This window comes from Temnothorax nylanderi, unplaced genomic scaffold, assembly GCF_030848795.1.
Source record: "Temnothorax nylanderi isolate EJ_2023f unplaced genomic scaffold, tnyl_v1.0 TNYL_tig0005_pilon, whole genome shotgun sequence".
Lineage (NCBI taxonomy): Eukaryota > Metazoa > Arthropoda > Insecta > Hymenoptera > Formicidae > Temnothorax > Temnothorax nylanderi.
In genome coordinates this window covers 648,377-671,301 of record NW_027249067.1, presented here as the reverse complement: position 1 = coordinate 671,301, position 22,925 = coordinate 648,377, and the positions used below count along the sequence as shown (strand labels likewise).

At 41.9% G+C, this 22,925-nt stretch overlaps 1 protein-coding gene across 3 annotated transcripts in view; it reads right to left on the bottom strand.

Annotated features, from left to right (window-relative positions):
- Positions 1-1,385: 1,385 nt before the first annotated feature.
- Positions 1,386-22,925, bottom strand: part of Carpa (Carbonic anhydrase-related protein A) — a 128,476-nt gene continuing 106,936 nt past the window's right edge. Inside the window, exons 6-10 of one of the 3 annotated variants that reach the window (XM_071712021.1) lie at positions 17,040-17,106; positions 3,785-3,939; positions 3,414-3,539; positions 2,925-2,973; positions 1,386-2,839 (exon numbers count right to left, since the gene is read on the bottom strand). In XM_071712021.1, the coding sequence (XP_071568122.1) occupies positions 2,775-2,839; positions 2,925-2,973; positions 3,414-3,539; positions 3,785-3,939; positions 17,040-17,106 (462 nt within the window). In that variant the 3' untranslated portion in view covers positions 1,386-2,774. The remainder of the gene's footprint in view (positions 2,840-2,924; positions 2,974-3,413; positions 3,540-3,784; positions 3,940-17,039; positions 17,107-22,925) is intronic. The other 2 variants (XM_071712030.1, XM_071712038.1) reach the window with 2 other exon arrangements.

Genomic DNA, 22,925 nt, shown 5'->3' with positions numbered 1-22,925 from the left:
GAGAATGTCACGTGCCTGGCGCGCCTCTCGTCCCTCGCCCCTTCCTTTTCCACCCCTCAAAGAAGCTTTGAGCTCGGTAAGCATATCTCTCAGCATCCTTTTACCCCCTTGCACGCGATCCAACTACTCAGCACATTCTCGGCGAATCCACCGTCCCTGAAATTCGTTGCATTCGTTTAGGCTGACACACGCGAGTGCGCTCGACGGTATTGCCACGAGAATGTTTGACCGAAAAATCGCTCGGCACAGTCGAAGCGGATTGCTGCCTCGCGAATGAGGCAGCGACCGTACGGTAATTCAAGCGCGGAAATTCTCGAAGTATACCGCTAATCCGAATGCAAATCAGACAGCTCAGAAACTTCATACAGCGCTCGTCCGCTACGTACTTATTATTCGGTGTGTGACACACCATTTCCCGTGATTTTATTTCAAATTCAATTTAAGAACTTGTGTCACTCGTGACGAATTACTGGGCGAATACTGAATTTCCGCGTAGACAACTATTTAACGTAATTATACGCACTCGCCCTCAAAGATCACGTAGTAAATTATTGACCGTGCATTGAATCAAATTACGTACTACACGTGATTTCATTAAACCGTGTGTTGCACGCGGCCGCGCACGAGTCCTTCTCGTCTACGATACGTGATTAAATTGCAATAACGCCACGGTATACGGACGCGAAGCGTGACGTTAACGGTGAAGAATATTGCGCCTTGACGGGCAATCAGTTTCTCTCGCATATAAATTATTTCGCAAATTGATAAAATAGGATCCACTTACCTTCGTGTCTCGTGAGGGCGAGACAGAGAGACAGAGAGAGAGGGAGAAGCGATCTGCGAAAGTTGCCCGCCATTACTGCCGTAGATAATTAATTAAGGATGAAACGTGGTCTCACAGGCCGAGGCATGAACTTCGGGCCAGTGTTCAACCCAGTTTTGTCCCAGATAATTTGTCAGCATGCTTGAATTTTTGGATCGAGCGTGGTCCCGATGCTCGAGAGCGCGAAACTTTCGTTGAGCGCCGTTGGAACTTTACCTTACCCTTGACGCGCGTCGACGAAGAAATTTGTAATGACTAACTTTGAGGGGCGTGCTGACTCGAACTTTCTCCTAAGCGACTCTGGTTCGGAGATTAGCGGGTTATTGGAATTTATTAATTTACGCCTCCGATATTTCTCCTCGTAACATTGATGTATGATATCGTGTAAATTATTCGACGAGATTATCGCTGAATATATCCAATCAATGTAGAATGGCAGGAGGGGATGTGTAAGGAACCTATACAAAAATAAAAAGAAGAGATTAGAACCGATATAAATATGATAAAAGAAAAAGAGAAGAGCGAGAGGAGAGAGAGAGAGACACAGCGATCGCTGTTGCTGTACAATATAACGTCGCCTTTATTATTACCGTTTGCTTATTAACCACAATTGTTAAACGTTCACTTTTTCATATGATACAACTTTATTCTCTATACACACGCTTTTTTTTCCTCCCTAAGAGTTTCGTCTTCCGCTGCTTAACGTCTATTTTAGGTAATGTCTGTTCGTGTACATTTTCTGTGTTTTTATATACAAAAGCGCCGGATTATTCGTCCATCGGCTAAGCTAACGGAGAGCCAGCGTTCTCTTCCGCGCGATTGATCTACCACATGACTTCATCCTAATCTCTTCCTCTTCCGTACCATTCCTTCTTTATTATCCTACTCCTCTCTATCCCGGAGCTATTACGAAATTGCTCTCCGCCTCTTCTCCTCCTCCTCTTCCTCCAACGAGATACCGGCTATTTCTTCTTCTGTATCTTCTACCGAGATCCATCACGATCGTCTCGCTTCTTCCCGCGCTTCTGCTTCATTTCCCCCATCCCATTTTCCCACCCCCCCCCCGCCGTTTCGTAATGGTTTTCGCTTTACATCGTTCACGTCGTATCGCCATTGGCTATGAAGTAATTGACAAAAACCTGTCAAATTAACTCGACCGATTCACAGGCTCATCAGCGGAATTAATTCATTCAAACATATACATTTTATTTTCGCGATCTTTCATATGAAAACATATTGATCATATATGATCTTATCAACGATGGGCAGTTTAAAAAAGTTTTCTTACCTTAAGAGACAACGCCTATCTTCTCGCTATAGGAATCATCCATTATCTGAAAGTGCTATTGTCCATTTTACAAAATTATATGTATATATGTGTATATACGTATATGTATATATACACATATCGTAATTTATAGTAACATGTATTATTTTAAATTGCGCCCATCCTTGATAACTCTTATAGTCTTCAATGCTTGTAAACTTACAAACAGCATTAAATGAAAATCTGTATCGCAACAAGACACTTAAAGCTCCTTTGATCACTCGTGTTACGAGAATTACGTTAGTGCTGTAGCAACACACACGCAACTTTGTCCTCGCTACTCCGGAGAATAAAACAAAATTCGATTCATGTTGCAAACTTATCTACAAATTATACGTAATATATAATTTGCAGATAATTATGTACATATAACTTCTGCATGACATAGTGGTTACATTATAATTGTTCGTCCATTTTGAGAGTTATTACGGTATTCATTTCGCATCGACTTACAACCGTATTCAAAATCCACTGTTCTGTCTCTTTTTCACACAGCCACGGCACAATTTCTTCGTTCTTCCGTTAGAAATTAGCTCTTTCCATCAGTATCCTCCCCACATGAGCTCGCTTCGTTCCATTCCCTTAGAGAAAAGTCCCCTCTCGTGGTCCTGCCGCGGGGTGGCCTCAGACTACGTTGTGCGATAGGGAACCGTCGTCCCGCCACGTGTTGGCTGGAAGGAAAAAGTCATCTTTTCAAATTCTCATCGAGACGATCCCTTCGCGGTGAGGCACGAAGTTTAAGGCTTCTCGAGCCTGGCTAACATCGTGTGTTACCTCTATAATGCATGTCCTGCGCCATCGACGGACACTTGGCGTTTCCTCGCTGCCAGAATAACACAGAAAGTGCATTTAAGCTGCGCGAGAAATACTGACGAGATTGATTCTTTTATGATCAATCAAGATATTTACAGCAAGGATATCTTCCACCAATAAATAGTAGATTATAGATAGTAGAAAAAAGTCGATTTAAATATTACAAGTGATCTGTTTTTTTAATACCAAAAAATGTGAAAGAATACCTTCTATTTAAATTAAAACTTATAAAGCTCATTAGAGTTCTGTGCTTGTGCTAAAATAATTTATAGTTTACTTTTAATAAAATAATTTTAAAAAAGAATCTATATTTGTTTTTCCCTTTAAAAGTCCTTTAACGGATATGATGCTAATCTTACGATATTAGATTCACCGCAATATGTCAATTATCCCGATTGACACACTTCTTCGCACGAAGTATCGAATGATATAATCGCAGCGTTATATTACCTTGGCAAAATCGATATTCGTTCGCACGGTTCTATAATGAAGACCCTGCAGCGGTCTGGAATTGTTACCGAGAGGCGCTTTCGGTGTGCTGACTGGGCCCTGCATTAATTTCCTTAGGGCGTACAGCTAATAACAGAAACAATGCGCTCTATAGAAAGATCCGTTGACTGATCCAACAGTATTGACAAAACTATTTTCGGGCCGTCCTACCGTCTCGGCCGCTACTTTCGATGATTCGATTATTATTGCGAGACACGCAAACTCCCGCGAATCAGAACCGGAATTTAGGAGGAAGAGGCGAAGAAAAAAAAATATGCCGGGAGAAGTTCGGCGGCGAATCGCTGAACTGGTGAGATCGACTGGCTGCTTACCTCTCGCGCCGTGATGTAAATTGGTTTGTTGAGGATCAGCCAGACCGCCGTTTCCCAACAACCGGGGTGCGTTGTACTGCCCTCGTAAGTCATGTAACCGGGGGTCTCCGGTAGAAGGCTTCTCAGGGACAGGTAGCGCACGGGTGCGGTGTCCCCTGAAATACAAATTATTAATAAGATTTGCGTCAAAGCCACTCTCGAAATAGGATTTAATTATCTCGCCTCTCGCGACGCATCTCAATTATTTTGCAATGGGTATACCAGATACGATTACCAGCGAATTTCACTCGCTGGTATTTCCAAGGATTTCAACGATACTAGCTGGCTAAATCGAGCGATCAGTCGAGAGATCAGTCAGTGATACTTTTAATGCTCGGGGGATTTTCGACAATTAGATGGCCTTAAAAGTTTAATTAGATCCCTACACTGAGAGAAATGTTTTGTTGAAACTACCAAATTTTGTTACAGTAACAAAAATGTTTTGTTGAAATAACCAAAATTAACCAAAATTTTGTTACAGTAACAAAATTTTGGTTGTTTCAACAAAACTTTCTTCAACATTTCTCTCAGTGTAGATAAGAGGTCATGAAACAGAAATGCGTGCGTTCCGAGATTAGAAAATGGAAATTGAGAAGTAAGAAATTCAGAAGCAGTGTCAATGCACATTATATTTGTATGTTGTACGAGATGCTAAACGATACAGGAATAAAATGATACACACGAATTATAGATCGTGAGACGTTACGTCTGATAAATAATCAAGATATTTTGAGATGCTTGATTTATCAGCTATTATATACAGAAGCCGAATTCAACCGTCATTCGATGAATTCGCGGATCGTCCCGTTTTTATACGCTCATTTTCTGCTCTATGATATTCGACTCCTGAACACCAGCCGCGAGACTCAACGAACGAAAATCATTCTCGCAGCTGCATGCGGCGCAGCGTCCCTATAAATTCACCGATTATCCCGGCGTGCAGCGAACCTCGTACTTTTACCGATAACAGGCGTATGTGGATTATGGGGGATAGTAAAGTGTAAAACTCTCAAATCTTTCGCTCTAAAGCTTCTCGACGGCAAAAATCGGTGTCGCGATACTCAACGACGAACCATTTGCGCGATGCGCACGCGAATGCGAGTGGACGAAACGAGCGAAATTACTTGCGATCGTTTTTGCGAATTTCGACTTTGAACGTTTGGCACTCTGGCAAGAGCAAACTGGGAAAACGAGGAGTCTGAAAAAGGGGAAACGAGCCGGCGATGATTGACGTTGCGCAAACATACATAAACCGTGCACAAGACGCGGCCATGTATATTCGCGTTTACACATTTAACCCGAGAACGGGTGCCTGATTTTTTTTGCATAAATGATCACCTGAGGTTATTTTTATACCTCAATTAAAAGTCATTATTATTAATTACATATTGCACATTTTTGATTGTTCCATAATTTATTAGTATTTGAGGATATGTATATAGAGTTATTGAACATTTTTTCTGGAAAAAAAATAGAAATAAAAAAATATTGAAAAACGAAAGAAGCGCATTAAAATTACTATGACGTGAGCTTCATTTTTTCGATATTGGGGTGTAAAAATCACCCCAATATCGACCAGGCAACCGTTCCGGGTTAAGTACAGAGTAGTGCATATAAAACCGGCCCTAAACGCAAAATATGTTGCAAAATACAGTTGCAAATAACTGTTCCGGGCCGGTTTGTGCGCTACCCTGTACAATCTGTATTTTCAACTTCCCGTGCACGTACGCGAAAAAAAATGCTAATACACTGAGTATCCCATAATTATGTAACTTGAATCGAGAACAGTCACGAAAAAAATACTACTGTTAAATATTAAAGAATAAAATTTAAACCAATAAATTGTGTTATCTTCGACTACCATGTGTGTGTCGAAATTTGTTATTTTGACACAAAACAGTATTATTTTAACTTCATTGGTTTAGTTAAATTAACGACTTATTAAATAGAAGCAATGGCGACTTATAGAAATAATTAAAAATGGCTGAAATTGAGTATAATTTGACACGAATTTAACAGTGTATAACTTTCTTTTGATAGAAACTGTAGAAGCGGCTGATCCTAAACTCGTATTACTACTAACGGTTTCGTAGATTTTCTTCCCTCATTTCAGACATGTTACAATAATTATTGGCGAATGTCAACTTCGCCGTCGAAATAATAGCAGTGCACTTAAACAATAATGCTCTCGCAGTAATAACGTCCGCGTTGATTCTCAACATTTAGGGAGTTACAATTTGAAACGTCGTCGGTCATAAGTGTATCATATAACCCGGTAAACAGTAGAATTACAAGAACAAACAATGTGCAACTCGCTTGTAAGCCGTCACTGTGCGAATATCTGCGTCTCATGCAGAATGGTGTGTATACGTGATGCATTATGCACTATCCAGCATAAATTTCCATCGACAACAGTGGTCTTGCGCGTTTCATCGTGAAAACTATATACCATTCCCAATTCAATTATTACACTCAAACAATCGTCGTCATTTTTACTTTTACTAACTGTAAATACTTACGAATTTAAAGTAAAATAAAGCTATTTTAATGTTACTGAAGTAAAAAAATATATAATCGAAAGAGTTGCGAATGAGTTATAAAAGGTCTTTTAATAATAATTTAATAATGAGCATAAAAAGTCTTTTAATAATAATTTTAGGATACCGAGCTGTAAAAATAACGTAAGAAAAACTGACGTAAATGAGATTAACGAAGCGAGAATATTCACGTAATTATGATTTAATTCACACATTTAGACGCGACTATACCCGATTTGGCCGGATGGAGCGCCGCGCGAAAATGAATTTCGGAGACCATCGACCGTCCGGGATATGTGTCGACAGAATTTGCTCCTGAAGAGAGCGAGCGATGGGTTTCGAGTGTATATATACGGTAGGATGCGCGCCGTTCGTGAACCGCCAAACGTCCAGAAGTGATTTGTATCTTTTCCTACGTAACGCGCGCGGGGCGAAATCCAGCGTAAAAGGTCATCATTTCAGAATGTGCGGTGAAAATAAATCTTTCGCTCGGAACAGTGCGCGCGCTCACGCCGGGGATCGTATTTATCGGGACCCTGGGAGGTATGTTACCGCGCGGTTTCACCGAACCTTCGATTCGAGCGCGTCTCCGTCTCTCTCTCTCTCTCTCCCTGCCCGACCGACGTCTCTTATATCGGCCGGCGAAAATTAATCTTGCGTACAGCCGTTCAATTAAGGGCTCTTTAGCGTCCCTTGATAAAAGAAAGAAAACGAGGAAACACGTACTCGTACGGTGATACGTGGTATCACCGCGTGTATATATTTCGGATGTACATAAGATTACCCGAATCTCGTTCGTGGACGAGATGAAAATCCGGCCTGAACCGTCTGTACATACGCCCGCGCCAGTTTATCTACAAATAAAGGGATACATATAATCCACGATAGCACGGTCCTACGTAGCTAACATCTAAACACTCCACTGCAACGTCCTTCGTATATATTGCGTCTATTTCTCGCATCGGATCCGTGACGCCCCGTCGTCGTCGTCGCGAACCTCCGCTCACAAACGGACACAATCTACCCTTTACTTATCTTGCACTGGATGCAGCTAAATTTACACAAACCGCATGGATATACGTGTTATGTGCACTATATCAAACGTCGCCGCGCTTTTTGCCTCATTAATTTATGCATCTAGACGTGTAGAAGGAATACGTCATTTCATTATGTTCGATTGTGGAAATAATTGCCCGGTAATTTACAATGCGTTATAAAAATGTAACACAGTAGACATATTTATCGGATGTTTTGTAATCAGAATATAAATAGCGGTAAAGAATCGAATGCATGCGAACGCGGAAGGATCAAAAGAGTTCAAGTATCAGCCGCGGAGCGGAATGGCGGACGAATTTGAGAGAGTATATGTGTAGAGCAAGTCGCTTCGTAGCACAACGGAAACACTTTAAGTGCATCTAACCATCCTAACGAGCCCGTTTGAAGTAGTAACGTAACGCAACGACGATTTCACCTCTGTATGGCGGCGAAAACCCAGCGTGGTGGTAACCGCGACGGGGGAGAGCGAGCGCTTCATCAAAATGTCGCTCTATACACGGCCGTCTATTTCTCGTATTGAGTCCGTGACATTAAAGATGGGCGAACGCGTTCTCGCAAATGGCAGATCCGGCACAAGGGAGCTCTGCCGTTTTGCCTCGCACAGAGAACGATCCTCCACCCCCGTGCGCCGACTTCCCCGGGCGCCCCCTCGCCGCCCCTTCGGCTCCCTCGTCGGCGTTTCCTCTTTTCTCGCGCGGAGATATTCTTAGAACGCCGACATTCAGGAACTCCGAGCGCAAAAAGTAGAAGCCGTCAAGTTCTTCTTGGGGCGGACGCCCGCTGTCGACCACCCCTGGCATCACTCCCCCCCCCCGTTCGCCATTTGGTGCTATCTCTTCACGTCGACATGTATCGGCCGCGTCTTACGCCCGTGCGTGCGTGTTTTATTTTTATTCATCGTCGCGTCCTGATTTCATCTCCTCCCTGGCAAACGAGGTCGGCGTACGAGCACCGGATGGAGGATAAATGGAGCTTGAGAGGGGTGGGAGAGAAGAAAGAAATCCGGCGAGATGACAAGTAATAATAACGGGGGCGCCGAAGAACGGGAAAATATCAACCGCTTCGTACCGTCTGCGGCAACGAGGCGAGGCTGGAGAGGGACCGTGATGGGCGGAAGAGGGTGGGAAAGGGTCCTCCTGGTGATTAATGAAATGCATTAACTCCTTTCCCGGAAAAGAGAGAAGAGGGAGCCTGAGAAAAGACCGCCGGCTACGGAGATCGCTTCGCCGCTTTCGAGAGTCTGCGGGAGCTACTGCTATTGATACGTTCTCGCGCACACAAGCGAGATTAAACGAGGCAAAATGCAGTTGTATTATGCATTGTGGAGGACCGCTATAAGGAGGGCGGAGATCTATCGGATCTTGGAATTATCGCGTTTTCCCGCATTCTCGTTTCGACGAAATCGAAGTGGATTTTTTTCAAGGAAGTTTGACGAAAGCTTCGTTCGTCGCAATTTTTTCAGGAATCGACTTTTTTGACATTTCTCATAAATTTTTGATAAATCGAATTTCTGCTGTAAGAGGAGTCGCTTGAAGCTGATTACTGGAAAAAACTCCGTTTCATCAAAATAACTCTCGTATGTATAATAAAACGTAATCAAACGGATACGCAGTTCGCTCATATCAATATATATAATCGTTTTTCTCGCCAACAACGTAACGGGTTGAAAAACAGCTTGTTTTACATCTCTTATTTTTCTCCAGGAAAAATCCATTCCTCGCCAGTCGTACCATAATTTACCGGGCGCTCCGTATAACAGTGGAATCTTCCCTCGTGAAAAAAAAAACAGCGATTTTTGGCATGAAAAGCTATACAACACGTTCTCGTTTAATAATTCATGGCCGACGCAAATCCGTGCCGACGCACCATTATCTATTATCGAACCGGCCCGGTCGGCCGGTCGCAGATATTTCCGTGGAGGGTCACACGCACGACACGCGGCCCGGCTGGCTCGTTGCGTGGAAGTCGAGTATCGTCGGGAATAACGTGAGGTGCTCTTAGGAAAATTGACCGTGCCTAATGGCGCCGGCACACAGCGGCGGAATAATGATGATGACAGTGGCGATAATCGCAATATAAGAACATCTTCGACGCACGTAACGAATATCGACCCATCGGCACACAGTGTGCCGTGTATACACGTTTGTGTACAATACGTGTGTGAGTGTGTGTGTGTATTGTTTGACAGACGAGACATTCGTTGATTTTGCGTCGATTTTCGTACATTAAGGTCGCCGCTCGATTTCTCGAAACGAGATTCTTGTTTGCCGAGTGAATAATTCACGGCTTGGTGCCGGCCAAGCTCTCGAGCAGTTTATTCTGTCTTATATCATCCAGACCGACCGCGCGGCGAGGGGGAGACGACCAAACGATCATTTTGCTGTTTACCCTCAATTAGCGCGCCAACTTGGCGAGGAGATTTAATAAGGACTCGTATATACCAAATGTCGAAATAATTCAAAATAAATAAAGAAACGTGGTATTTGACTTACGTGACAATTGAATTACAAACTCATTACTAAATTGAACATTATATAAATATCTTCAAATCTAGCTGATCTTTAAGATCATTTCCTTGGAATGTTAAAGTCTTTTTAATTGTTTGGGATATTAATGTCCTTTTAATTAAATGTTTTATCAATAATTTTGTACGTGCAAAATTAAAGTGAAAAATAATTTAAAGCTGATGTCAAACAATATATAGCCGATGTATAAAATTGCGAAAATATTATACGTGCAACTTCGATTAATTCAAAAACGAAAATTCAAATTTTGCTCTTTTCCTATTTGTTTCTTTTTGTTACAATAAAAGAGAGTTTTCCTCTCACAAATATAGTCTCTTTTTTATTAGACACTTATTGCATTTCATTATTTGCGCATGCAGAACCTGTAGCCTGAATTTAAATATGTATCTGCATATTTATTCATAACTACGTTCCCTTCGAATCGATTTGAAGGTAAGGTAAGCATCATAGTATATTCGACGTATGTGTAGCAGCCCCGATATGTTTTGAGAGCTTTACAGAGATACACAGCAACGTATCAATAAATAATAACATCTGTATAAAAACACGCTACACGTACTATCGTTACATTCGAACCCGCCGCGCCGGCCAATGTATACACGTAGCATTTTCCGTATCTGTAGCATTATTTTGTAACGTATGCCGCTATCAAATACGTCATATTTAATACGCGGCTTGTCAATTAAAACATTGCGATGTATTTATGGCCGTCAATCACTATCCTGAAAATATACGGCGTTAACGCGCAGTGCGGTTTTAACATATCACAGCTTATTTTTTCACGAGAAAGTGATTTACGATTGCTTCAAATAATATTTAAACATCATCCTTTTTTTTCTGGTATCTTCGAATATCATCGCGTCAGCAGAGCTGGTATCCGCGGTTGCTCTCGCCGCGAGCGAGAAAAAACCCCGAAAAAGAAAGATTGCTCTCTCGGCCCTCGGCGTAAAGTGAGAGAGGATGGTCTGTCACCGTGATAAATTCACCACCTCCAATCCTCGTAGCTACGAAAAATATTTCTATCGACTAGGGAGATCGCGCATATAGGGACATGGAAAAAGCGAAAGAAGAAAAAGAAAAAAGAAAGAAGAAACGCTGGGCAACAGGGCGGCCGCGGCGAGGCGCGAGGCGCTGCACCGAAGGGGGATGCAACCCCCGCCGAAAGATAGAAACGCATCGGGTGAGAGATAGGACTTCGCGCCTCCCGACGGCCGGATCCGCAAACTGGTTTCTGACGTTTCGTTATATGGCGAAACGCCACGTCTGGAGGGTCGGTAGCGAGGGCGGAGAATGGTCGGGGAAGATAGAAGGGGGAAGGGGCGGTTTTGCTACCCTGCCGTATTGCGACATTGTGTATACGATTGTGCAGCTGCGCGCGAGAGGAAAGAGAGATAGGGAGAGAGCGGCATGCAACCTGGATGCACCGAGGGCAAGCGGGGGTGAGAGAGGGCGGAGGGGAGAGAGAGAGAGAGAGAGAGAGAATCAGAACTCTGAAGGGGTTGCGCGAGTGGGCCCCGTCGGTGGCAGGGGTAGCTATAAAATACAATTTCAGGGGTGTCGGTTTAATACCACGCATACCGCGCAAATATTTCATCTATTATCTACATTTCGTAGATACGTAGGCATTTCGCCGGGCGGTGTGCAGCTCGACGGGGCTGTAACGGGGCGGGGGTTGTGCGCGGAGTAAATGGCCGGGGATGTGTGCGTAACAGCGAGGCTGCGAATATTCCTCCGGTACTAGGGACTCCGTCCCGCTCGCTTACTTCTGTACGGGTTACTACGCCGGCAACGTCGAAACATCCCTTTCACGCGTATGTACAACCGCGTAAATCAGTGTGTTTTAATTCACAGGCCGCGGTACGATTTCATACGCAAAAACTGACTGAATGATAATTACGAAGTAAGAAGATGAAAATACCGTAAGCAGGATATTCCGTAAGACGAACATTGAAAACATTGTACATTGATGCTAATTGCGCGTGTTTATTAGCTCCCTATTTGACGTCGCGTAAATAGATGTCTTGCGGAGCTACGAAGAAATTCCTGTGCACGTCTAAAAGATTAAAGACTTTATTCTATGCGTTCCGATATTCACGTTACGTAAACTATAGATTTTCAGTACTTGCAGTGAATATTGGAACGCAGCCATTTTTGCAGGAAAATAACTGTTTTTAAATGTTACATATTCGCGCGTGAGAAATAGATTCTATTAGTTTAAAATTATCTTTTCCTTTATTGCTTCATCAAAATTTTAAAACAATTTACGTTTATTCTTGCCAAATATTCCAGGCACGACATATTAAAATATATCACAGGCGTGACGAATATGTGTGAATACTCGAAAATTTATTTATCGAGTGGAAATTATTGCTTTATAAAATTGGAAGTAATGGACATACCCTGTCGAACAATTTGTTCAACGCAGATTTGATGCAACAATTTGAAGAATGCAGTTATAATAAAAATTAGTAATTCTGATACATAATTTACTGGGGCTTACGAAAATCATGTGCGAATAAACGGATACGTTCCGAATACGTCGCGGAAATATTCGATGACGCGTTGACGCTTTTCGTCGTGCTTTTCCAATCCATCTGCGCTGGTCGTAATCATCGTTAATTACGTCACACGCATTATTGATCAAGGTTTAAAAACACATTATTCCCCGAAATCGATTCGGCAGGGACATTACTGACGTTATTATTAATGATGCCGATGAAATCAATTTCGCAGTGCGTGGATAAATGAAAAGTCTTTACTTTCTCGCGATTGCATTGTCGTAGAAGCGTTATTAAACGCTTAACTTACATCCGAGCTGTTAAGAGTATTTTGCATATTTATACAAGCGTTGCTTAATATGCATTACGTGCGTCGTGAGGAAATTTCATTTTGTCGCTTCATCTAATTCGATAAAACTCTTAGGAATGTCTTTCCCACAATCGTGATAGCTCGACAGTGATCAACGATATCGCCGCGTTAAATAAAAAAGTCCCTTTAAAACGTCGTTCCACGCGGTTTCGTTCATTGGCGAGCGCGCGGACGCCTGCACGCGAGCGTTCTGTGTGCAAAAACATGTTTAGCTGATGAAAAGCTTGAGTTAAATAAATTTCACGATGGCATAGGCGAACTATTGTGGGCCTCGGTGTATGCAACGTGCCTGTCTCGGCACGTACACGACAATGGAATACTTAGATCCCGCTGTAGCTCCTCCTCCCCGCGCGCCATTTTCCATTGTCTTATGATTTATGTTCCCTGGTCGCGGTGTCAACAGGGTATTGATTAAAATACACACATAGCCGTGCCCGGGCGCGCATACAGATTTATGCACACACCAGCCGGCCGGAGTATGTGACATCGCCGTACCTTGTAAATCGACCCCCGTGTCGCCCCTTTCCCCCCCCCCCCCCCTCCTGCTATCACGCGCCTGCCGGAGCGTTGATCGTGTTAACCGTGTAAAAAGCGCCAGGCACGCTTCCAGGTCGAATCGTTTAGCCGAGGAGACACCGAACGCTCTTATACGGACCCACGGACTGAAGGAGGTGACGGAGGCGGTATCTGAAATCCTACCGGGAAGCACACCGAGTTCGCATCGATGGTCCTTCCGCCCTTCTCTCTGCCGGCGCGGCGTTTCGTCCCACTCTCTAAACCCCCTCCCCCCCCCCCCACGAGAATACTTGGCTGTAAAGTTTATTTTCTTCCTCGTCGAGCAATGCAACCAGCCGTGGCATTCGCAGAATTATGCCACGCAAGTTGAACGAGGAACGAGGCGCCTTTCTTGCCGGCGCGGGCGCGCGCGCGAGACGGCGCGGCGCGGCGGCGGCGGATGCGCGGATGCAAATCGCGGGTGGAAGTTCGTTGCGCCGATGGAATCTGCGGGAGAAGAGAGAAAGGCAGAAAGGGAGAAAGACCGTGCGAAGGAGAGGGAATCATATTTCGATTTTATGTCGGGCGCAATTTGCGTCCGTAAGTCGCGGCGCGATGCATCAAAACGGCGGATCGCGCTCTCGCGCCCGTTCTTGACGCAGCGGTGCGAGCGCTATAATCCATTATGCGCGCCATCCATTTAATTTTAATATCGTAACGAGGCTCTGACGGGCGTTAATTCGCCGAGACAAGTTATGAAAAATCGCGGACGGATCGTGATGATATAAACGCGCCGCTACCTACAGCGACTCAATTCACGCTCCGGTATAACGCGCCCGCGCGCGCGTTATCGGCGCTTTGACGCAACGCTACAATTTTCTTCCGCTTCAGTGTTTAGCATAGTTGAGTTAATTATAATTTGCGTGATATTACGCGAATGTCGCATTGCCCGTATATAATGATATGAAAGCGATAAAATCAGATTAATATAAAAATTGCTGTAGCAGAATTATAACGTTAAATACTTCGAAAAAAACGTACAATATAATAAAAAATATATAATGACGTTATATTTAAAAATGTATGGTTGCGACAGAACCCACGAAATGCCAGATAAATATTGATATCACAAGCAACTTATTATTTTAAATATTGTAAATTACAATTACTCACGAAAAATAAAACAAAGAGACGTAGCTCAACGATTATCTCTTTTTAAGAGAAAATATACTAATTACTCTATGGTAATTAGAAAGCTGGAAATTTATTAACTAGTTGTCTAGTAGCATTGTTTCGCTTACTTCGATGCACGGGAAAGCATTACTGTAAGTAATTTACACCGTCGGTTCGCATTTTCTTCATTACTCTTGCTCTCCGCTAAAACGCTTTCTCGTTATTCATACTCACGCTGCTACTTTTACTTTTTGTCATTCTCAATGGAACGCGTATTTATAATCCTCGTATTACGATATAAACGATCCCTGCGATAATTATTTATAAGTATGCGAGACATTACGCGATAAAAGGGATGACTTTCAGGATATCGTTCTTCAAAAAAAAATTATCGTGTTACTCATTTACAAATTACGTGTACAGTCATTGGGCATACAGATCTATATTTTAAAAGATATGAAAGAGAGTTATTAACTGTGTTTAGAAACGGCTCTCCGGAAAGCATCCATTACTTATCCAACCGGATATGATAACTCATCGTTCTTATAAATTCCAACTTAAGATTAGAGAGAAAAGGGTGCTTTTCACTCTATCCTACGGCGACATAGACGCCTCCGCTGGCGCGAATACTCGGTGGGTCGAGGAAGTGACTCGTTATCTTAAGAGAGTCATTTCGTCCCCTTCGTCTTTTTCCTCCTCGTAGAGGCCCCCGCTCTCGACTTTTTACTCTCGACTCGAGTGCCATCCGCTACAGCCGTCGCTGCCGCCGCCACCGCCGCCACCGTCGCCGCCCCTCTAAGCCTCATCCGGGTATCACCGGCAAAACCGACACTCTTCTCTCCTCCCAACGGCGTTTTATTTATTATCCGCGGTTACTCCGGCGAACCGCAGCATCCGGGCAACTCTCCGTTCGAAGCTCGCGCTGCGAGTATCCGATGCGTGAAGCGCGTATTCATCGCGAAACCGCATATCTGACCCTCGCCCGCGCCACATTTTTCGCAGACTAGTCTTTTAACGGGAGCTCACTAATTGCAGCCTCGTCTTTCAGAATTTTCAGGCGACGTCAAACGAATCGAGAATTTCGGTTACCGCCGATACTAAGTGCGTTTGGCTCGAGAAAACTTTCTGATTTTCGTTTTCTAACATATTTAGATAGAGCTCTTACGAACATAAGTCGCGATCGGATATTGATGTTCGTGAAAACAAAAATTATGTGATAACTTTGTAAAAATAACTTTGATGAAACTAAAACGTAAGGAAAATATATTTATGTGTATATATATATTTTTCACCAATAAATGCCAAGAATAAAAAATCTATTTCTATAAAATAGTCCAGTATTTTTTCCTCCTTAAAATATTTAGGGATATTGAATTTCCATCTAGATCTATACGAGATAATCAGATCTCATTATTTTCCGAAGTTTCATCTCTTATATGCCACTAGCGGATCCTGCGGTCGATAATGGGGAGTGTTTCGGCAAAATTATTTTTGTTATATTTGGTTTGATATTTTTTTTTAGTATCACGCTTAGCTTTTACTCCAGGATCAATGAGAGGACGCGGTGAAATTTCTTATAGATCCTGCTTTAATATTAATGCATTTTGTCCTAAATTTTTAAACAGAGCCCACAAAACTATTTTTTCTTATTTGGAACTTTCAACACCAAAACATAGGATCCGCCAGTGTGCAGCGCCATATATTAGGTTCCTTCGATGTGGAGTACGTCGAGACGATTTCAATGACACATCTAGTTGGGGTAGGAAATTAGTATCGAGCTGCGCGTACAGCTTGTTCAGGATTTACGTTCCGGCGACACAATACGGCATAGTTACGTCGTCTGTCGTTACATCGCATCGTCCGACGTACATTGTAAAAAGCACCAATGGAAGAGCGATCACGAATAGATAATTATTACACGTCGCTTGATTTGTCTCGACAGCAATAACCACCTGCATTCATTAGCATCGAAGAGATCAGAACGCCGATTGCAATTTTGCATAAATATGGATGCATTAAATTTTACTGTTACTTTCAAAATCAGGTCTTTTCCAGCATAAAATTACACATTTCGTATGCCAATTATTACACGTTTCGCAAGTTTTTGGTTGTTTAAGGAAATAATGGAGCAACGTTTAAACACGACACATGCGATTTACTTTTGTAAATATACTCTTCGCCGATTATGAGGCTATTTGCTCGGACGGGAAATGCGGCAACGTATACATTATTTATATTTACTCATATAATTAATAACGAAATGACAAAAATTAGGATTCGATGTTGTTTAATATCACTTTAAGATGTACCGCGTATATGAGAGGGACGAGATCGCAGCCAAATGGGCATTACGCGCACACAAAGGAAAAGCTATCTCATCCAGTAAGACCTCGAAGTTGCGGGGTTAAGAGGAAAAAAGTTATCACGTCGTTGAACGAGATACAAGCGAGCGTGATATTACGCAATAGAGAGTCAAGGATGACGACAGAATTTCCAGCTTGATTTAGGAAAAGAACGTAGGAGAAGCGATTTATGCCTCCCTCCGCGATGTATTGTACTCACCTCGATGTATGACCTTGCTGAACACGCTGGTGATGATCTGCAGCTCGGGATTTAACACCTCGCCGAGCTGAAACAGAAAACAGCTTTCTTTGTGTATCCGGCTAAACGACAGTGACACCTTATACCGCACGTAACATCACCACCATCATCACCATCACCACCACCAACACCGCCCGCCGCATGCACCGTCGGCGATGTGTCCTTCGCCATTCTCCCCCTGTCCCCCGCGCCATTCTCTCCGCCCTGATACGTTTTCCATCGATTTCCCATGAAAAGGGGTTGCTCGGTCGGTGCTAAGTGCACCGCATAAAGAGGTGAAGGCAAAGAGTCGTTTTCGAAAGTTCTACACTGGGCGCCATTAAAGGTAACCGTAAAACCCCTGACTAAACCGACCGTGGACTTTAAAGTAACTATAAATAATAAAAGTTGATCTGCGCGACGCGGCCGCGTGGGTCCGCCGTCGATCAAAAGTTTCGCCGTTTCCCTATCCGTGGCACAAAATTATTATCGCCGCCTCCGCCTCGTCTCTCTATTCCGTAAATAGAGGTAAACAAGGGAGATAAGAAGATGGATAAAATGAAGTGAGATACGATCGGGGATGGAATTGCGCGCGCGGCAGAGGTACTTCTCTTTATAATGGACGTATACTTCAGTATCCAGATTTATGGATAATCGTTAATTAAAACTATCAATGTTGTTACCGCATAAGAGAACGTTTTACAAAAGAGCTACTGTGAACGAATAATAGAGGAACAATGTCTCCATTAACCTTTGATGACATCGATTATATCATTAGAGCAAAGAAAAAAATTGCATATAAAATACATTAAAAATGCATTATATAATATTTTTGGTCGTAATATTGAGATTTTGAGATCCCTCCTCGTTTACGTAAAATGTATATACTTTACGATAATTAAATTGGTATTTTAAAATATCGTAGACTCTGCGATTTAAATGTTTTAAGAAGAAATTAATATTCGAGTGCAGACTTTATATCTTGCAGATGTTTCATATATTTGTTTCATAAGATTTCATAGCGTTTTATGATACAATTTATCTAAATGCATATAATACTATTGAATTTATCAGGAGCTATAAGTTATGTAAAGAGGTGGCGACTGTTTTACCTCTTAATCCAGACACTTGAGAATTACATAGGACGTAATCGAGATTCAGTTGCGAGACAGGTAAGCGGGCGCCGACGGTTTAATCTCCGTTTAAATTTCTTGTAATAAAGGGACCCTAATCTTAATTATGAGCTAAGAGAATTAATCTCAATGACGGCCGTCCTTAAACGTTCTTAATCTCGTCGCTCTAGGATAAACTTAACTGGGAAAATTCGCGGTAATCACGATTTCTTTATATATTCATTTAATCAAAAGAAAGTTTCTTTTTATCGCCGATACGATGAAACTTTATAACACGTACTGACATTGTTCACATGCACGTCATTTGCCGAATAATGTGTCACGAACATTTGAATTTTCAACAAAAATGTAAATCTAGAAAATATTTATTAAAAGTAAACGAGAAGCATATTTCTCTTTCTACATCGAAAATTATTAACGTAATGTATGTTTTTTTCCGATTTCATTGTTGCTCCGTTTAAATTAATTGCTAAAAAAGTTTCCTAAAAATATATTTAATTTACTTATTAATTCACCGTTTGCGTTTATATGTCCAACATCCAATGTAAAATACTGCGAAATCAGCTGCATTAAATCCCAACATGGCACGACCAAAGTCTATCTAGTTAAATCCGGTCTGCAGTTGCGGCTTACGCCGTCAGCATGTTGTTACTTGTTTGGCAAATCAACTGTACACTAATTTGTAATTGTAGCTTCGTAATTTCCGCGGCAGTTGGGCAATAAACAAGCTCCAACGACGACGCCCCGTCCTGAGATCGTATCGATCGCGCGACGAGGTCCTTCTGGTCTCACTTCTGGCCGCGCTACGATGATCGCAGATAAAGAGTATTGCCCTGGAACCGGTGCAGGGAACAGCCAGTGCTCGGCTTCGCGTCATATTATGCAGTCCACCCGTCGGACGTGGGGAATTAGCAAGCCCGATTCATTCATCCTCTCCCTCCCTCTCTCCGTCTCTCGCAGGAACACAAGGATCCTTCATGCCGGCCGAATTTCTCCTTCCGTTTGATAGCGCGGAATTCCCGTCTTTTGTCATTAGATCAGGACTACTGACTGACAGCCGCGCTAAATTGACGCGTAGCGCAATTACGGGTTAGCAATTTCCTCGCAACAGTTAAAGTGATAAACAACCGGCCATGCTAATTTGACTGTATTGAGGATATTTGTCCACCGAAGAAAGGAGAGTGCGATGCCTTTATTGCGTTCTTAATTATAATTACAATTCGCTACAATTGATCACATCGAGCCTTTTACTTTCAAAAGAACGAAAAGAAATTAACTGTTTTACATGCAAATTTCGCTCTTTTAATATCACGAATTCGTGTTTGTACGTAATTTACCTCTGCGATGAATTACAAGCAATTCGCGAAAATAAAGTCGCTGGAGTCGCGTGTGTTGCGAGTAAACTTTTTCCACCTCGCTCGAACGGGGGGGTTCCAAAACTTTTTTTTTTCCAATAGCTTTCCAGCATGACGCTTATACACCTCACAGATTTTAGGTCGTAGGTCGCGATTCCCCCGTTTCTCTTTCCAAGAAACTTTCGATTCCATTTAATCGCTATAGTTTCTCTCTGACCTTCTCGCATTCCACAAAGCAATTGTCACGACGACGGCACGCGCTATTTACACGTCGCAACGGTCGCAAGGCCAGATGTAAAAGTGGCGCATAATCGCGTCAATTGTCGCATAATTGCGCGAATTATAAAAATCGCAATGAGTTTATTCATCAAGCTGCGTCTATTATAACGAATCGTTCCTTTGATGTTGAAATTCAGAACAACATGTTAGCGCATTACGGAGTTTTACGGAGTATTGACGCTTTGAAAGTTTCCGGCGTTGCGCGTTAAAACGTCGACGGGAGTTCGTTTAGGTCTGAGATCGCAGATGTACCGACGGTATCACCGAGGTACCGACTCATTTGGATCTCATCCCTCAGACACCCCAGGGTATAATCCGTTTGAATTACAGTCGTCAACCCCGTTGCCTCCAGACACGCCTTTACGATCTATTCGTCGGGAGATCGAGCACCTGTTAAAGGTTTCCAGGAAGGATGATGCCGCAATGGGATTATTCAAAACACTGACCTTTTCGGACGTGCAACCGCCGCATTTGCCCGGGTTTATTTTGCTCTCATTGGAATTTATGATGCGAAAATATATTTCGCGGTCACCCAAAGTGTTCTCTATTTATGCGGATTTTAATTTATAACATTTAACTCCCTCTCATTCGTCACACATCCGAAGCGTCGCGCGACTTGCTATTATAACGTTTAATTCAACATTAATCCATAGCGCAATTATAACTAAATAAAATCATTTTGACTGAGCAATTTCAATTAATCAAAATTTTTCGATTTTTCTTCTAATATTTTTCTTCCAACGGAATACTGATCCACTATGGAATATATAGCAACCGAAAAATCTTTTGCATTATCTCTGCGGGAGCCGGATCATAAATATTTATACTTATCTGTCATATTAATCAGCAGACGGGCTGGCAAGCAACGAGAGCTAATGTAAAAGCGCACGTAGAGGCGCGGCTGTAAATTCTAGCGGAAAAAGCGCGCTATTATGTTCGGTATTATCGCGTCGACGAACCCTTTTCATCGTCTTACGGCCATCGTCGTCGCCTTAAAGCGCTCGTAAACATCCCTCTTAAAAATATTCAGAAGTTGCTGTCGTTTGTCGACGGCTGCAAGCGGAGTCAAAGTGCGTCGTTATGACGCATAGTCGCTGCAACGCATACAGCTTCTCTTCTTCTTTCTCTCTTTTCCACTCTTATTTCGTTCGTCTTCGTTACACCGCGGTTTCGAAGGCTAAGTTGCTAAAGAGAGCGGAAAACGGACGGGAAAAGGGCGCTCGCTGAAAGAGGGTGCGAGCGAGTGGCGCAGGAGACAGAAGGTCGTCGCTGAAAGTTTCAAAGTTATTCTGGAGATAAATACAGTTCAGGTCGGCAGTGGTTATTGCATGTTTTATATCGCACCCTTTACAGGAAAGAGAGAAGAGGGAGGAGAAATGCATCACGTGACGATAATCTTTTTCATTTTAGATTATTATACGTGAAAAATATTCCGCTCTCTACCGCGGCAGAAAATGTGGGAACGAGCTGGCTCACGTTTCTCTATTTCTGTTCAAATAACATAGCTGAAAACTCAGTCCATTCGTGGTTTTAACTACAAATGAAAAACATGTGTATATATAATATATATTTTTTTTTTATAAACACGTAGTTTCTCGTCTAATTCTATTGGGCGGCATAAAATTTCATAAAAGTTTACTGTTAAAAAAATTCTGATCCTCTATCTTTGCAAAGTTCTTTTCCTCGCAGTTCATTTTTGAGGTATAAATATGTTCGTACGAATTAATCGAGAAAGATTTATTCCATTTTCAATCTTGCGACAATGTGAGCAAGCAAGAAATTTAAATATTAGATTAAAACTAATTTATCATGCATTAATTATAATATTTGTTCAAATGGTGTAATAACGGACTAATGGGGTAGATTCCTATATCAGCAAAAAATAGAAAAGGAAGATCGTGAAGGAAGAGATAACGGCATAATAATTCCATTGGAGGTTGCAAATTCAGTTTGTAGATGATCTGGAGGAAGCTCGAGAGAGCGGTTATCCATGAGCGAAATAATTGCTCCACGATAATAATTCCGTTATTCGAAAAGGAAAGTACGAACGGAAAACGGTTCGTTATTTTCTGTATGATATTAAAATCGTATTCGCTTTGATCGATACTATCCGATTTATTCTTTACGCACAGATATACATTTCATATATTCGATATTGTTGTCATGCGAAGAAAAAAATATAATAGCAAATTTATTTATTGTAAAAAGTACAATGCAGTATGCTGCGTAATGAAACGCGATACAAATTGTAATGTGATATTGTAAGTGTAATTTGAAAATAATATTTGAATACAATTTTCAAATTACACTTACAATATCACGTTATATCGGCTATTTTAGCTCACATTAATAATTTCGTTTTATTATTTATATATATAACTCGTAACACTAAAATTTAGAATTTTAGAAAGTGATGCGTTTTTTTTAATATAAATAAAAATCTACACTGTTAAAAATTCGCAGTGTCAAATTATACTCAATTTGAGTCGTTTTTAATCATTCCTATGGATTGCCACTGTTCCTACTCAATATGTCGTTAATTTAATTAAAACAATGTTAATTTAACTAAACCAATGGAGATAATACTGTTTTGTGTAAAAATAATAAATTTCGACACGCATAGTTAAAATGAACAAAATCTTATTTAACTCGAGGTATTGGTTTTTGGTCAGGTATTTGATTTTCATTCTTTAATATTTAACAGTGTATCAGGCAAAATTGCATAAAATTACTATTTATAACTTGTTGATTTGTCGATTTGCGTGTTTTTGATTATTGCGATTATCTATTTTATAAAGAATGATCTCGGTCAAAAGTACGATTTGGCGTTTATAACGAGAAGGAATGGACCGACGAGGTAAGAAAAGACGTAAAAGAAAGAAACGAACAAGGGATAAAGGAGAGTCGCGACACAGCTTTAGCCGGCCAGAAGGTTCCTCTCAAAACTTTGGAATTTATTCCTGTGTTAAACGCCGCGCGTCTTGGAAAACTTACCGCGTGTTTGCGCGCAGCCCCCGACCGAAATGATTATGCCATAATAATGATATTGTTAGTTGGAAATGTAAGGGCTGCCGAGGTTTGCTGCTTGAAAAAATAACGGG